Genomic DNA, 14,453 nt, shown 5'->3' with positions numbered 1-14,453 from the left:
GGGGAGGCCCTGGTCCAGGTTGCCCAGAGAAGCTGTGGCTGCCCCTGGATCCCTGGAAGTGTCCAAGGCCAGCTTGGACTGGGCCTGGAGCAACCTGGGCTAGTGGAAGGTGTCCACAAGGGGTTGGGTCTGTCAGTGAATCAGAGGGTTCTGTGCAGCAAGACACAGGGATAACCAAGGCAAGTAAATCCTGGGCTCTGTCTGCCCTCCAGATGTTTGCTGCCATTCCTCTTCTGAAATGCTCGTGGTCCTTACCTGCATTAGCCATTTTTATCTCAAAACACAACCTGATTTTGAACACAGACAGGAAAGAGAAGCCATGAGATGAGCCCTGGCACTACTGGTTGTAGCATCATCTGTCCACCCTGCTCTTCCAGATCGGTTTTTTCACCCTGTCAAGTCAGATGAATTAAGCCAGAATAGCTGCTAAGATCATTGCTTATTTCTTCTCTCCTTTGGTAGACTCCAAGTAAACATTTGCAGCCAGGAAAGCTGCTGCAAAGAGCATTTATTGTTCATGAGGACGGCGAGTCTCGGATGTGACACTTGCCCCGAGCACTACAGGGCTCTCCTGGTAGTGGGGATGACTAAGGACATCACTCTGCCTGACTAGACATGGCAGATGATCCCTTTTCCAAACCTATTTCCAAGACAGTGCCGTGCTTGCTGAAATGCTCCCACAGCTGGACAGACAGCTCCGGGTATTTTAAGGGAAAGCAGGTTCCAGGTGGGATGTCCTCTCCGGTTCAGCGGGAAGGACCGAGGTAACACAGCACAGGAATTGTGTAACTGCTGCTGTGAACACCCCAGCCAGAGCTAAAAATGACCAGAAAGGGGCTCAGCAAGTAGAAAAGCTCTAGTGAAGCAGAGGCAAGACTCTCCTACACCTGTAGGGAAGTGAGGACAAGTGACAGGGTTTTTTTGCCCAGTTTGACATTTGCTGAAAGCATTTTCAAAACAGTTATCTTTGCCAAGTTTAATGATCTTTTTTTACAAGATTCAGATGTACATTGAGAAGTTCTAGTTCTGTTTATGCCCATCTTGAAGGAAAACTGCAACCTGTGCGTGCAGGAATCAGACCCTTTTTTGTGAAAAGCACATCAGTGATGCCACCCCCACGCCTTGACCCAAAAATATTTGCCATTTTTAGTTCAGAGTAAAAGAAAAGAAAAAAATACCTAATTTCATTAAGATTACTTTAATGTGCTTAAATATGCCAAGCTGGCAGGCAAAGAAGGTCATCTGAAATATCACCTAAAAGTAAAGCCTGAATAAGATATTCCACTTTCTCCATTAATCCAGCCATTTGCAAACTGAGGGAAGGGAATGAATTCTGAAGTTCACCTTTGCAAGTCATGGATGGCAAATTTTTCACTGTGTCATCAATGTAACATTAACCACTAGAACATCTATTTCTAATCCAGGCTTCGAGTTTGTTATACCTAAAGGGTGCAGGAATCTGGGGGCACAGGAGGTGCAGCACCTCCCTGGGTAAGCCAAGGGTTGAACCAACCTATCAAACACCTATTTTGACAAGTTTTTGGTAAAAGAGCAGTCAAGGTTATATAGCTGGAGTATATAATGATATGAGCATCTGTGATTAAGTGCAAAGGGCAAAGAGAAGAAGGGCTGGAAGCAGAAAGTCAAGGCCAGCTCTTATGTATTTATTTACACTCCAATCTGGGGGATGGGGGCAGCAGAGAAAAAAATATCTTAAAAAAAAAAAGAAAGAGCACACAGCTGCCATCCCAAAAACAGACCTCCCATCTGCCACCCACGATTTGCATGTCACCTTCTCCAGGCTCATTTGTACTTCATTAACTGCCATTGACTTAACAAGATTTATGCAAATGACACCATAGGAGCTCGCTAACTCCCACTGCAATCAAGTGATTATGTATGTACAATTCTCCACAGCAATGAAAAATTAATACATGACAAGCCCCCTCACCGCTGAGCTGAGCTGCTTGCTTTTATTTTTCTTGTTGTGCCTTTTTTTTTTCTTTCTAAATTTGAATATGCCCTACTGATAAAGATTTCCCAAACCCACAAAACCCAAAGTTCTTTTTCAAAAAAGTTACAACTCCAGTCCCCGTTCTAGAAAGTCTGGTCCCTTAAACTGTGCACATTAATGTGTGCCTCAAAATATTCTTCAAAATATTCACTCTGGCACCCAGGAATGAGTCTTCATTTCCAGAATAAATGGGTTTGAAGGGAGGATTTTCCAACCACAGCAAACCACTCACTCTAAGAATAGTATCAGCAATGCTACAAAAAAATAACAAATATTTTTAGTTTAAGTGCCTCTTTCTCAGAAGCACAGAACTTTCTATGGATTTTAACTCTGAGCTAATATTGTTCCAGACATTTTCTGACTCCGTTTGATTTGTACGGGTTATTTAGTTGGGAATTTTTGTGGTTTTGGAAAAAATCTGGCATCCACAGTTCTCCAAAACTGCTGCTATGGTTGTGCATGCACAAGGTATTGGTACCTCCCCTTGCCTTCCCAAAATTTCCCTGACCTTAAGAGTACTTTGGCAGGACTGAGGAGCCACATTCTAAAAACATGCCTATTTTCAGTGCCTACATTGTGGGGTTCTGCTGGGAGCAGGAAGGTTCCTTGGGACAGTTTTATAGGGCTTAGGCCAATAAAACCATATTTAGCACTGCAGTGAAAAGTCAATTCTAACATGTGGAAAGGACAGACAGAATAAGAGCACTAACTGTTTTCAACCAGACTGCTCTGAGTTAAGGATAAGCCCTGAAGGAACGAGGTGTTTCTTTGGAAGGAAATGTGCCATTCACAGTTTGACCTATTCACAGAATTCTGGAATTGTTTGGGTTGGAAGGGATCTTAGAGATGATCCAGTTCCAACCCCCTGCCACAGGTAGGAGGGACATCTTCCACTGGACCAGGTTGCTCAGGGCACCATCCAAACTCTCCCAAACTCTCAGGGATTTCCCTCAAACTCCCAGGGATGAGGGACCAGGAACAGGAATGCAGGAGGAGGTTGCAGCTCTTGGCTTATTTTGACCAAAAGCCCCTGTGCAGGTCGGCAGCTGGGGCCCAGAAAGGCTGTAACACAGAACGAGCAGCAGCTCTTCATTCCAGCAGCAACACAGACCTATCTATGAAAAAACTGTAGCTAAGGACAAACTCCTCATAAGCACATTTACTGCACCTCCCAGAGAACTGATTTTCCCCTGCATTTATTCTGTGCTTTCCCCACCACACACAAAACCACTTGGCTAATATCAGCTCTTCCTCCCCCCCTCCCTGTGCCTCTCTAGTGCTGGGAGAGATTTCATTTCTTCCTCAAAGCCAGAACATTCCCACTCTCCAAGGGACTTGCTTCGGTTGGGGTTTTCTTGTTTGTTTGGGTCTTTTGTTTGAGTGTGGTTTGGGTTGTGGATTTGTTGTTTCTGTTTCGTTGTTTTTTATTTTTTGTTTTGGGTTGGTTGGTTTTGTTTTGCAGAATTTTTTTATTTGTTTGGGTTTTTTTTTATGTTTAGTTTTATTTGGGAAATAGTATTTCTCATTTTTGGGAGACCCTGAGTAGAAAAGAACAACCCAGAGGCACCACAAAATACACTGAATAACCAAGCCACTGATTTCAACAGCAGAATAGCAAGACTCTTTTCTATTCCCCCCCTTTTTTTTTGGTAATTACAGTTATTTCAAGTAGCAGTGAACTGAGAACACAAAATCCAGTATATATGAGTTCCAACCATAAGTTCCTTTTTTTCAGGCCAGCAGGGGACAAACCCTGGAAAACAGGGTGACAAAGCATTAGAAGGACAAGTCTTTCAGTGATGCAATAAGATCATTCTCCTGTGAATGTTACAGTCTGTATTCAGCTTCATGAAACATCCCTTCCTACTCCCAAGTGTCCCAAGTAACAAGAGACAAGACAAGAGGAAATGGCCTCAAGTTGTGCCAGGGGAGGCTTAGACTGGATATTGGGAAAAAATGTCTTCATGCAAAGGGAGGTGAGGCATTGGAACTGCCCAGGGCAGTGGTGGAGTCCCCATGCCTGGAGGGCTCCAACAGCCCTGTGGATGTGGCACTTGGGGACAAGGGTTAGTGATGGCCCTGGCAGTGCCAGGGGAGTGGCAGGACTCTGATCTTAGGGGGTTCTTCCAACCTAAATGATTCTGTGATTCCCTGACCGTTTGTCAGAGAAACGTGTCATGACGGAAGGGGGTTCCCACCCTAAAAAGCACAACATGCTAAAACTTTTAAGAAGTTCCCTTTCACATCCCTCCACCTTATTCACAGTTAAGGCACGTGAAATAAGAGCCAGCCCCTCTTCCAGCAGGAGTTTCTGCGGCCTCAGAGAAACGCCTGCACGTGTGGCACCTGTAGAGCCCACCGGGAGCAGCCGCATCACAACGGAACCTGGGCCACCTCTACCCACAAGCCCTCCCCAAATCCCCTCCCATGTGAAATCCCACATGGAACAGCCATCCCCCAGCACTGCAAACCACCCAACCTCCCCGAACCCTGACGACAGGACGGGTCTGCCGACAGCACACGTCAAGTCTGTAATGATGATTGCTTGTACGTGACAAAATGGAACCACCACAACTGGGATTAATATAATTAATAACAAGCAGTACACGTTCCCAAAAGATTGGTCATATTTAGGATACAAGCAGGGTTGCAGGGAGAATTTTTCCTAACAGAAATTTGAGAGATTGGAGGGGTACTTCATTCCAACATTGCACTGTGGTGCAATCACACTCACAAATGTTTATCTTACACTGTTCTTCCTACGAGTTCATTTTTAATCAGATTCATTCCATACAACAGCATTTCAGAAAAGAACAGTACATATGCCTGGGATATTGGCACATGTATTCCTCAGTTTGTCACTCTCAGCTGCACTTTTGTTTAATTAGCATTCCCCAAAAGAATTCTGGCTGGTCTAACCCATCCTGTACCATACCAACACTGTAGGAAAATAAAATTGCAGCTTGTTTTAAATGCCTGGAATCTCCTCCCCTGGATGCAGAGCCAAATACTGAGCTTTTCTGCTTTCAAACTGCTCTTCTGGATTGCAGCGTGCTTGATTAAAATCTGCCTGCTAGAGATTCACACACCACAGCATTTTTGCTGCCTGATGGTCCCAAAAGGTCTTTTGAAACGACTAGAAGAAGAAAAATCACTGCTGATAATTAAGGGTACAAAATCATCTCCCCCTCACACCCAGAAATAAAAGAGGAAAAACATGAAACACCCCAAAATATGTAAAGCCACCTTCACACAGGAGACCTAGGGCTACCTGGCAGGGACTGAGGAAAGATCAGGAGAGGCAAGTGAGCCTCTGGAGGGTAGGACAGGCACCAGAACACCTGGAGAAACCGTGTGGGAAGGAAATCAGCTCCCTTCCCTGAGCACTTCTCTCCAGCAAGGCAACTCAGTAAATACTTGCAAACACTAACAGAGAAACTATTTGTGAGGCAAATATCAACCACGTGGACTTGGTGTCATTGCATTTGAGAAAGCAAATCACCTCATTCCCCAGACACTTGCTATCTAACACTGGCCTTGTTTTTGCCTTTCCAGGGAGTGTTCACAGCTCCAATTTAGCGTTCTGGGCTAATGAAAGCACGTCCGGGCCAGCAAAACAGACCAAAACAAATCCTCCAATCCGAGCCCTGTTGTGTAATGAGAAAGTTTAATTAAGGCCACCCATTACAGCTGTAAACGTTCTCTTATATAATAAGGTCTAAATGAAACTGAACCTAATCAAAGTTACAATTCCTTCATTAGCAAATTACAAACAGGCGCGCGCAGCTGACACACCGGCCGTGATTACCGGCACTAATTGCCTCGCCGGCGCGGACCAGCCTGGCCCCGCGTTCAGATGTCCGTCTGCGGCAGCAAATTAGGGCCACATCAGGCTCTTGCTCCATCACAAGGGGCTCTTGTGGAGCGATGTGATTCACCCTGAGCCCGGCAGCACTCGGCCCAATCAAAGCCCGCTACAAAGGCGGCTTTGAAGGCAGCCCAGCCTGGAAACGCGCTCCATATGCAGGCCGGCAGACTGCACTTCATTAGGCCTGTTGTCACATTTTCCCTCTTCTTATTCTAATGATCCTATTTTAATACACACAGGAACCTCTCCTAATTGATGTCAAGTGAGTGACTTCCACATTCATCACCGGAGCACATCAAAGGGTGCCGGGCGCGGGGCCCCGCTGCCGGAGCGTGTGAGACCCGAGGTGTGGCTCCCAACTCCGGCAAGCGGCACAGAAAAACCCGAGTGTTTCGGCATTACCTGTTTAATTGGGATTGCGCGGCCGCTTCCAATGCTGTCTGTTCTGCTCTCCAGGACCTTCTTCTCTTTGTCTGGGTCACTCCCTTTCCGAGACTGCAGAGCAAAAAGAAAGTTTGTGCTCCATTAAATGCAGCAGGTTCACACGGAGGATGCTTTTTTTTTTTTCCTTTTTTTTCCAAGCAATTAAAATATAATTTCACACATAAATACAGACTCGAAAGCCGTGAGATGAATCTACACAAATACGAGACCATCCTGAAATCTGAATAAATAAGATACCACCCATAAATTTCAACCATCCACTAGTTTGAGATGTATTTGGGTTTAAAGAGTTACACTTTCAGAGTCTGAAGACCCAGCAGATCAGAGGACACGTTTCTGAAGTTTCCAACAGCAGCTCCGATGAGGAATGAAAGTTCCAGCTCCTCATTAAAAAAGTTGAACATATCCATGCATACATTTAACTCACACCTGTGTGGTTCTTAGAAACGTTATCAACTATTTAGAAACACAATTTTACGATGTCGGTTTTGATCACACTGACTTTAACTTATTAGTTCTTTCCACTTTGGGATGGTTAGAAAGTTGGAACTGCAAGAAAAGGTGGGGATTGATGCTGGAAAAAGTTATTTGAACGCAATGTGGGAAAAAAATCAGCATGAGATGAATTTAATCGACGTTTAAACTGGAATTGCTTTCTCTTGGTGTTCCATAAGGCTGGAGCTGCTGCAGGAGTAGGGTCACAGTGCTCACCCCCCGACTTTATCGAGTTTTATGGGATTTTAAGCAGATATTCAGATTGCAGCCCGTTATTGCCAAAGAACACACGGACGTAATGATTTTGACAGATTTATTTTATTACAAAAAGAAGACCTGAGAGTCATCCTCCTTAATAACTGAACTGACAAGTGACAACTTCACTCCATTACTTTCCAATAGGAACATTACTCGCACAATATCGAAAATGAGAAAACATTTTCATGTGCTTTTCAACTCGGGAGATGATACATGAAAGGAGCCCATTTGTGATGTCCAGTGCCACAATGGGGAGTTAATGAAAACCAGGGCGATGCTTCTCATTTTCAGTGGAAAGAGATGTTTGAAACACTGAAATCGGGAGGACAATGAGGACGGTGCGTCGCTAATACCCATTTTCCATATTCCACGGAGAAGTGGAAGGAAGAACAAACCCCCGGAGCAGCTGCCTTCGGGCGGGAGAGGAGGGAAGGGGAGGGGGAACCCACGGAGCAAGACTTCAAGTAGCAGCATTCTAAGAACACATTTACCCAGCGGGGATCCCGTGCTGCCTTCCCCGCTCCGCCGGGAACGGGCTCCTCTCACCAGTTACTATGGATCGGGGCAATGGAATGACGTGCCGGGGAATTAAACAAAGAATAAATGAAAGAAAGCAAAACAAGTGGGAGGGATGAAATCCAATGTGCAGGATAACTATTGTTCCCCGTCCTTCAAGACAGATTTCTGACTCTGAAAGTGCCACTTCCCAAGAATACGAGGCAAAACAAAGCTTCAATGGGGCAAAGAGCCCGTAAGTGACATTGTAAAGAATCTCAGTGAAGGTATCCAAATCCCTGGGAGGGGAGTTGTCAACTTGAATGTTTCTTTTTTATCCCATTTTTTTAAAAAGAAAGGAGCCTGCCTCTGAAATGCAAGCTGAATATCTACGTGCTTGTTTTCACTTTTTGGTTTTAAATCACCCCGTCTTCCCTTCCGTGCAATAACTGCATCTGGAAATAACACGTTTGCACGTGGAAGGGAAATATCTACGCGTAAAACATTGTCCAATGGCTAAAGTATAGAAACATAGGGCTTTCTGTTAGGCAAATTCTATTCTAGCTGCTTGTAATCGCATTTTCCAGGGGAGAACCTTAGCAGGCTCTGCTATTTATAAAGACAAATCGCACAGTGAAACAAAGATCTGGCCTGAGCTTTTATGCTTTTGTACCTACGACACACACGATACATCTCACATCCCACAGCATAAAAAAACCAGACTCTACACCACGCTGGATCAACACTTGTTAGGGCTTTTTCTGATGGCATATCTACATGTTAAATAGCTCTGTTTAAAACTTCATGCCAGAGAACCAGAAGAAGTCTGGAAAAATTAAAACACCTGAACGAATATCAGTTGACTGATTTCCCCTTTGCACTGGAATTCATACACAGACTTAATCAGTGTAAAACTTGACCCAAGTATGGGCTGTGGAGTGAGATTTAGTTCCAGAGGGATAAAGTGTCTGAGTTTGGGCCCAACCAGACCCAGATCAGCAGTGCAGAGCACCCCAAAAGTAAGAATCCTGACCTCTAATAGCAGACACTGAGACAGAGAGTTTAAGTTTGAAAAAAGTCCTGCAATTCTGTAAATATATAAGAGAGGTAATACTGAATATGGGAAGGGAGATGCACCTTACTGTCCCAGAAATTCCCTCACCCCACACAGGATCAGACATACTTACAATCAGTTCCTCGCTGAAGTGGACCCCACAGATGCAGTTTAAATCTCCACCTGCCCTACACACTATTATTTAGTGATCCCTGTTATCACACTGCCCCAAAAAAAGGACATTGACACTTCTGCTAATATTTGATCTGTTTTATCACCTAAGTGAAAAATCAGCTGCTGCAACAATAGCTTTACAATAAACATTAATAATCAAAGCCAAAAACATCAGATGCTGCATTTAACACACTTAACGTGAACGTGCTTAAAATTCTCAAACACTATTCCAACTCAAAAACTGTCATTAACAGAAATCATATCTGTTTTCTACTTATCACAATTTCCTTCCAACACTAAAAGATCTGTAGGTCACTAAACAGCTTACCTGTGCTAGATAACAAGGGGTAACTTGCAATCATTAAACAGAAATACATTTGATTCTGTAAGTGATAAAGGCATAAGCAAGTTCCAGGCTGAGAAGAGAAGCACAGCAAGAAATCCAGAGCTAAATATTTTGATTACGCACTCTGTTCATAACTACACAGAAAATACTGGTCATCAGTTTATTCAAGTAAATAATCCCAGGTCATCACCTGGCTGATACAGCACAAAACCTGGGTTGCAGCAGGGTGGGTGTTCAGTACTTCAGGACAGAGACTACAGGGCAACTCACTACACAGCCTTCAACACACCCAGATCTAAAAGTCAGAACTAATTCTGAAAAGTCAAATTATGATCATTATTTTTCCATGAGACTTGTTTTTGCTCCAGTTTTCCCCAGCTATCTGACATTGGGACAACTCTCAACACCCTCTCGTACTAGTAAATTTGGCTCTCGCTATGTTATTAATTACCACAGACCAGAGCTTTGGTCTATTTTTTCATGGTTGACTTAACATTCTTCTCAAATCTTTTCTGTGATTCACTTCCTCAAATTTACACTTGCTCCGGATTAAAACAGCCCCAAATTCCCCAGTGTCAACACCACCCCCAGAGCCCTGACAGCGTTTAGTTCATCCTTCAGCCTGGGCCTGCTCGGCGCTGCTTTTGAGGGACGTGGTGGCTCCCAGGCCTGTCCAGAGCTCTGCCTGGGCTGGTTTCTGGGCTCACACTGACACCTAGTGGGGTTGGGAACTCCGGAGTATTCCCAGCGACGGGGAGAACCCACGGCACCGCGCTCAAACACCGGCGTCCACGCTGGGGGCACCTCTTCACACCCACTCACTTCAGTGCTTTGCACCCAAACACAAACCGCGTGATTTTCTCTCCTTTGTGGGAGCCGAGGATCCCATTTCACATCCCAATGGCCCTGCTGGGATGGACACGGGATCCCAGGGGCTCTGTGCTGTCACTCAGTGCTCCGAAACGGCACCGAAACTTTCTACTCCATAAAGGCCAAGAGCTCAGGTTTTGTTTAGAGTGTGAGGAAATGGTTTTATCCTTTTTGTATGTGGGAAGTGAACATGGCAGCACCTCTGGAATAAAATATATCAACTCTTTGTGATGACAGCGAGGCTGTGCCTTTCTAAGCTCAACTAATGTGCACCTTCAATCACCAAGGGACTTGGTCGTGAGCCCCCAGGGACTGTGAGTTTGCCATCAAGCATGTTAATTGTCAAAGAACTGCTTACAAACCACAATTACACACTCAACACCATCCCAGAGCTTTCAGCAAGACTGCTAAACTAAGGGAATCATCATTCAAGGCTTCATTATCCTTCCCAAACTACTTCTGCATAACAAAGATCTCTCATATTGCAGACTTTTCTATCTGGTACTTTTTTTTTTTTGCCTCTCAGTGAAGCAAAAACTAGGTAGTTTGGGAAGAAAAAAACCCCAAGATATTTTACTCTCCACCATCTTTTTTTAACTCTAGAAAAGAAAAGTGGGTTGATTCTGTATAGTAGTAAAAGTAGCATGGGGTAGTTATAGAATGGTTTGGGTTGGAAGGACCTTAAAGCTCATGCAGTCCCACCCCCTGCCATGGGCAGGGACACCTTCCATGAGATCAGGTTGCTCCAAGCCCCGTCCAGCCTGCCCTTGGACACTTCCAGGGATCCAGGGGCAGCCACAGCTTCTCTGGGCAACCTGTGCCAGGGCCTCCCCACCCTCCCAGGGAAGGATTCCTTCCCAATATCCCACCTAACCCTGCCCTCTGGCAGTGGGAAGCCACTTCCCCTTGTCCTGACCCTCCGCTCCAGGTCCTTGTCCCAAGTCCCTCTCCAGCTCTCCTGAAGCCCCTTTAGGCACTTGAAGGGGGTCTAAGGTCTCCCTGGAGCCTTCCCTTGTCCAGGCTGAGCTCTCCCAGTCTGTGTTCCCAGGGAAGGCCCTCCTGTGTACTCCCTGTACTGAATTCCCGTTCGAGCCTCAAACAGACCCACCCAACGTTCACCACAAAACGGTTTCGTTTCCAAGCCCACAGATCCATCTCAACACTCCTGTGTGGGTTAGACCAGCCCAGCTCCAGAGGGCTGAAGCTCAGGCCACCTCCACAGCAGCACGTACAGCTCAGCAGCAGTCCCTCCCTTGGCTCACTCACCGTGAAGAGGTTGGATCGGCGCTTGGACTGTTTACGGACAGGAGTTGGAGTGTTGGCAGTGGGAGGAACATCAATCCGCAGCTCCTTCTGGCTGGTGCTTGGAGTTGATGGGACAGAGGAGGAATAATCACTTAAACTCCCTCCTCCATTACTGGTCTGCAAGGATTAAAGTGAGTTTTAAACAGTGATACACTGCTTTCAAGAGATTACAATCCACAGCCGTATCTTATTTACTCCTGATTTATGCAAGAGCAGCCGGGGCTCAGGAACACGGGGCTGCCCCACTGCCACTGTTCCACACATTCCCACACACATCTGTATGCCAAGCCTTTACATATTTTCCCTGCCATTACTTTTTGAACACTTAGATAGCTCTGTTTACACAGCAGGCACATTTTCATTCTACACAGTGTAACCTTCACTGGGTGCCACCAGTTTCATTTGTTTTCTAGTGTACGAGTAAGCAAAACCTTGGGGAACATCTTGAAAATCTGGTTTTCTACTTCAAAATTACTACTCTGACTCTAACCCAAGAGAAAATACCCAGTGCCATGGAGCTGCATAACGAGTTAGTCCTAGCCTGGAGACATCAGATTACTGAGAGCTCATCAAGAAAATGAAAATACTTCAGCATTGTAAAATGGCTACTGTGGGGTCAGATAGATCCCAATACGTGTAAGGAATCACAGAATCTCCTGAGCTGGAAGGGACCCACAAGGATCATTGAGTCCAGCTCCACAGGATTTGCTGAGGTCACTGGTCAAGAGACACAAAATTTTAGAAGGAAGATATTCCAATTTATTCAAAGTAGCAGGAAATGCAATGTTACATCTTGGTCCTGAAAGAAATAAAGCATTGAGCCTATAAAACAATTAATGAATTGAGGTAAGAAATTACTAAAAGCAGGATGATGAGGAAACTGGATAGAATGGAAAGGACCAAAAGGTGATTAAGAACAAAGTCTTAAGTTAAAAAAAGATTACTACACATAACATGAGTACTAAAAGTGGAAGTAGTCAGGAAAGACAAAAGGGTCAATTTTTCCCTATCAGATCCAATTACACCCATTGAGGACATACTGTATGTGTTGAGGGGGGAATGGGGCAGGTCAAAGAGGGAAAATTCTGCCCAGTGGAGGAGTAGCAGTGGATGAAGGGGCTGGACAACGTGTAACATGTAAATTTTGGGGGAAATAAAGGTCTGGGATGCACACGAGACACAGGAAGAACATCTGTAAAGCAGCCAAGTTTCCTAGAGGAATGAGGAAAGATAGTGTGTGAGTATTCCCAGAATGGCTGAGGAGAAGAATGCCTGATGGGACTTCTCCTACACTCCCTGGGGGTCAGCATATGGATCAGGATCAGAATTCCAAGCAGTCAAGACAGTACCTCTGAAGGAGAACCATGTAGGAGACAATCCCTTATACCACCCAGCTGAAGGCTCTTTTCATGTTTCAGATCCTCTTGTGATTTTTCCAGCTTTCCAAATTGCCCTTTTTAAATTCAAGGAGTAAAGGATAAGGAGGAAGAGGCATGAGACAATCAGCTCGTGTTTGGGCTGAAGGGCCAACCAGAGCAGATGGAAATGCAGGAACACCACCTTCTGAAGGTCACTGTTTCTCTGGAAATAACATGTTCCTCAGCTCATCTCTGCGTGGCAAAACGCGACTGACACCCCTGCAAATGGCTTTTGATGGAGCAAGTTCTCCTTTCCCCTCTTTAAATAAAAACATACACATATAAAGAGGACATTAAATTTCATTTTCCCTTCATTCTGACCAAACTGGAAAAGTGTGGCTGTCAGGGAGCCAGAGCTGAGGGCACTGAAAGCAACAGAAGGTCTGAAGAGAGATTTTTCTACAACATTCTCAAGTGCCAGAGGAAGCAGCAGCAGAATTTGGAGATGGTCCGAGTGTGTAAAACAAAGGAGTTGAAATAGTTGGAATGATCCTTTTTAGTGTCCTAAGAGAGAATAGTAATGCTGGAGAGACGAGCAGGACAACTTGGGAAGAAGGGACCTGAATTATCCCACATCTGCCTTCCCTTGTTCTCAAACCAGTGGACATGAGAAGGATGATACAGAAGCCTTGTGTTTTTTAACTAAAATCACCAGATTTCTACTCTAAGTGCCTATTTCCCTGGTAGAGAAAATGAGGGATTCTTGAAAATGTTACCTTCTTAATCCTTCATCAATTTACAGTGTCATTTTATACTTTTTGGAGCTGTCCTCTGGATTTATTATGATTTATTTTCCAAGAGCAAGTAACTCCCAGAGGAAAACACCTACATGTTGGGCATTCTAGGCCCCAAAGACACACATTCCTATACAGACAGGTTCTATAAAAGAAGCCCTGCAGGAAATGTTTCTTTTGACCTGAACCAACCTTGCTCGATTTCCAGCTTTGTAAATAAAATTCTGAGCTGATTTCAAAATAAGCCACTGGCTGGAACAATGAAAAACACAAACAAAGACATGGAAACCATATTTATAGAACCACAGGATGGTGTGGATTGAAAGGGACCTTAAAGCCCATCCAGTTCCACCCCCTGCCATGGGCAGGGTCACTTCCACTGGCCCAGGTTGTTCCAAGCCCCGTCCAACCTGGCCTTGGACACTTCCAGGGATGGGGCAGCCACAGCTTCTCTGGGCAACCTGTGCCAGGGCCTCCCCACCCTCACAGGGAACAATCTAAAACGCTTGTTTTAAATAAATATTAAATTACTTAAAAATAACCTTGTAAATCCAAGAGGATTGTGATGTATATGGCAATGTTATTAAACATATTAACATTCTTCCTCCAGTTTTCATTTTGCAACTCCATGAAAAGGCAGAAGGAACAGCTACTTAAGCAATGTAGTCTCTTCTCAAGTGCCCAAAACACTGCAACAGAACATTTCATCCCAAATGGCCCCTGCTATAAATAAGATAATTGTTCCCTACTATTTAGTGCTTATCCGTAATCAGGTCTCATGTACAATAAAACATTGGATGATCAAGTTGACTGCACTTGGCTTTTAGTAGTTTCATTTACATATTTAGACAATCATATTGAAGTAAAAACTGGATGGAGGTGCAGTGCAAGCATAAATGATGCATCTCTACAGGTTTGCAACAGGTAGTAGGGAGCGAGGTTGTGTGCAAGCAACAGCTGAGGTGCAGCTTAGTACAG

The 14,453-nt window shown here is 44.7% G+C and overlaps 1 protein-coding gene across 10 annotated transcripts in view; it reads right to left on the bottom strand.

The window, feature by feature from the left end:
- AGAP1 (ArfGAP with GTPase domain, ankyrin repeat and PH domain 1) overlaps positions 1 to 14,453 on the bottom strand; it is a 314,556-nt gene that overhangs the window by 153,772 nt on the left and 146,331 nt on the right. For 9 of the 10 annotated variants that reach the window (XM_027735152.2, XM_027735158.2, XM_027735153.2 and 6 more), the window contains 2 exons: positions 11,285 to 11,440; positions 6,285 to 6,377 (listed from right to left, as the gene is read on the bottom strand). In XM_027735152.2, the coding sequence (XP_027590953.1) occupies positions 6,285 to 6,377; positions 11,285 to 11,440 (249 nt within the window). The remainder of the gene's footprint in view (positions 1 to 6,284; positions 6,378 to 11,284; positions 11,441 to 14,453) is intronic. The other variant, XM_027735157.2, reaches the window with a different exon arrangement.

Source organism: Pipra filicauda, unplaced genomic scaffold (genome assembly GCF_003945595.2).
Source record: "Pipra filicauda isolate LSUMZ 115617 unplaced genomic scaffold, ASM394559v2 scaffold282_size1924045_pilon, whole genome shotgun sequence".
NCBI classification, from domain to species: Eukaryota; Metazoa; Chordata; class Aves; order Passeriformes; family Pipridae; genus Pipra; species Pipra filicauda.
This window is presented reverse-complemented; position numbering and strand designations above follow the sequence as displayed.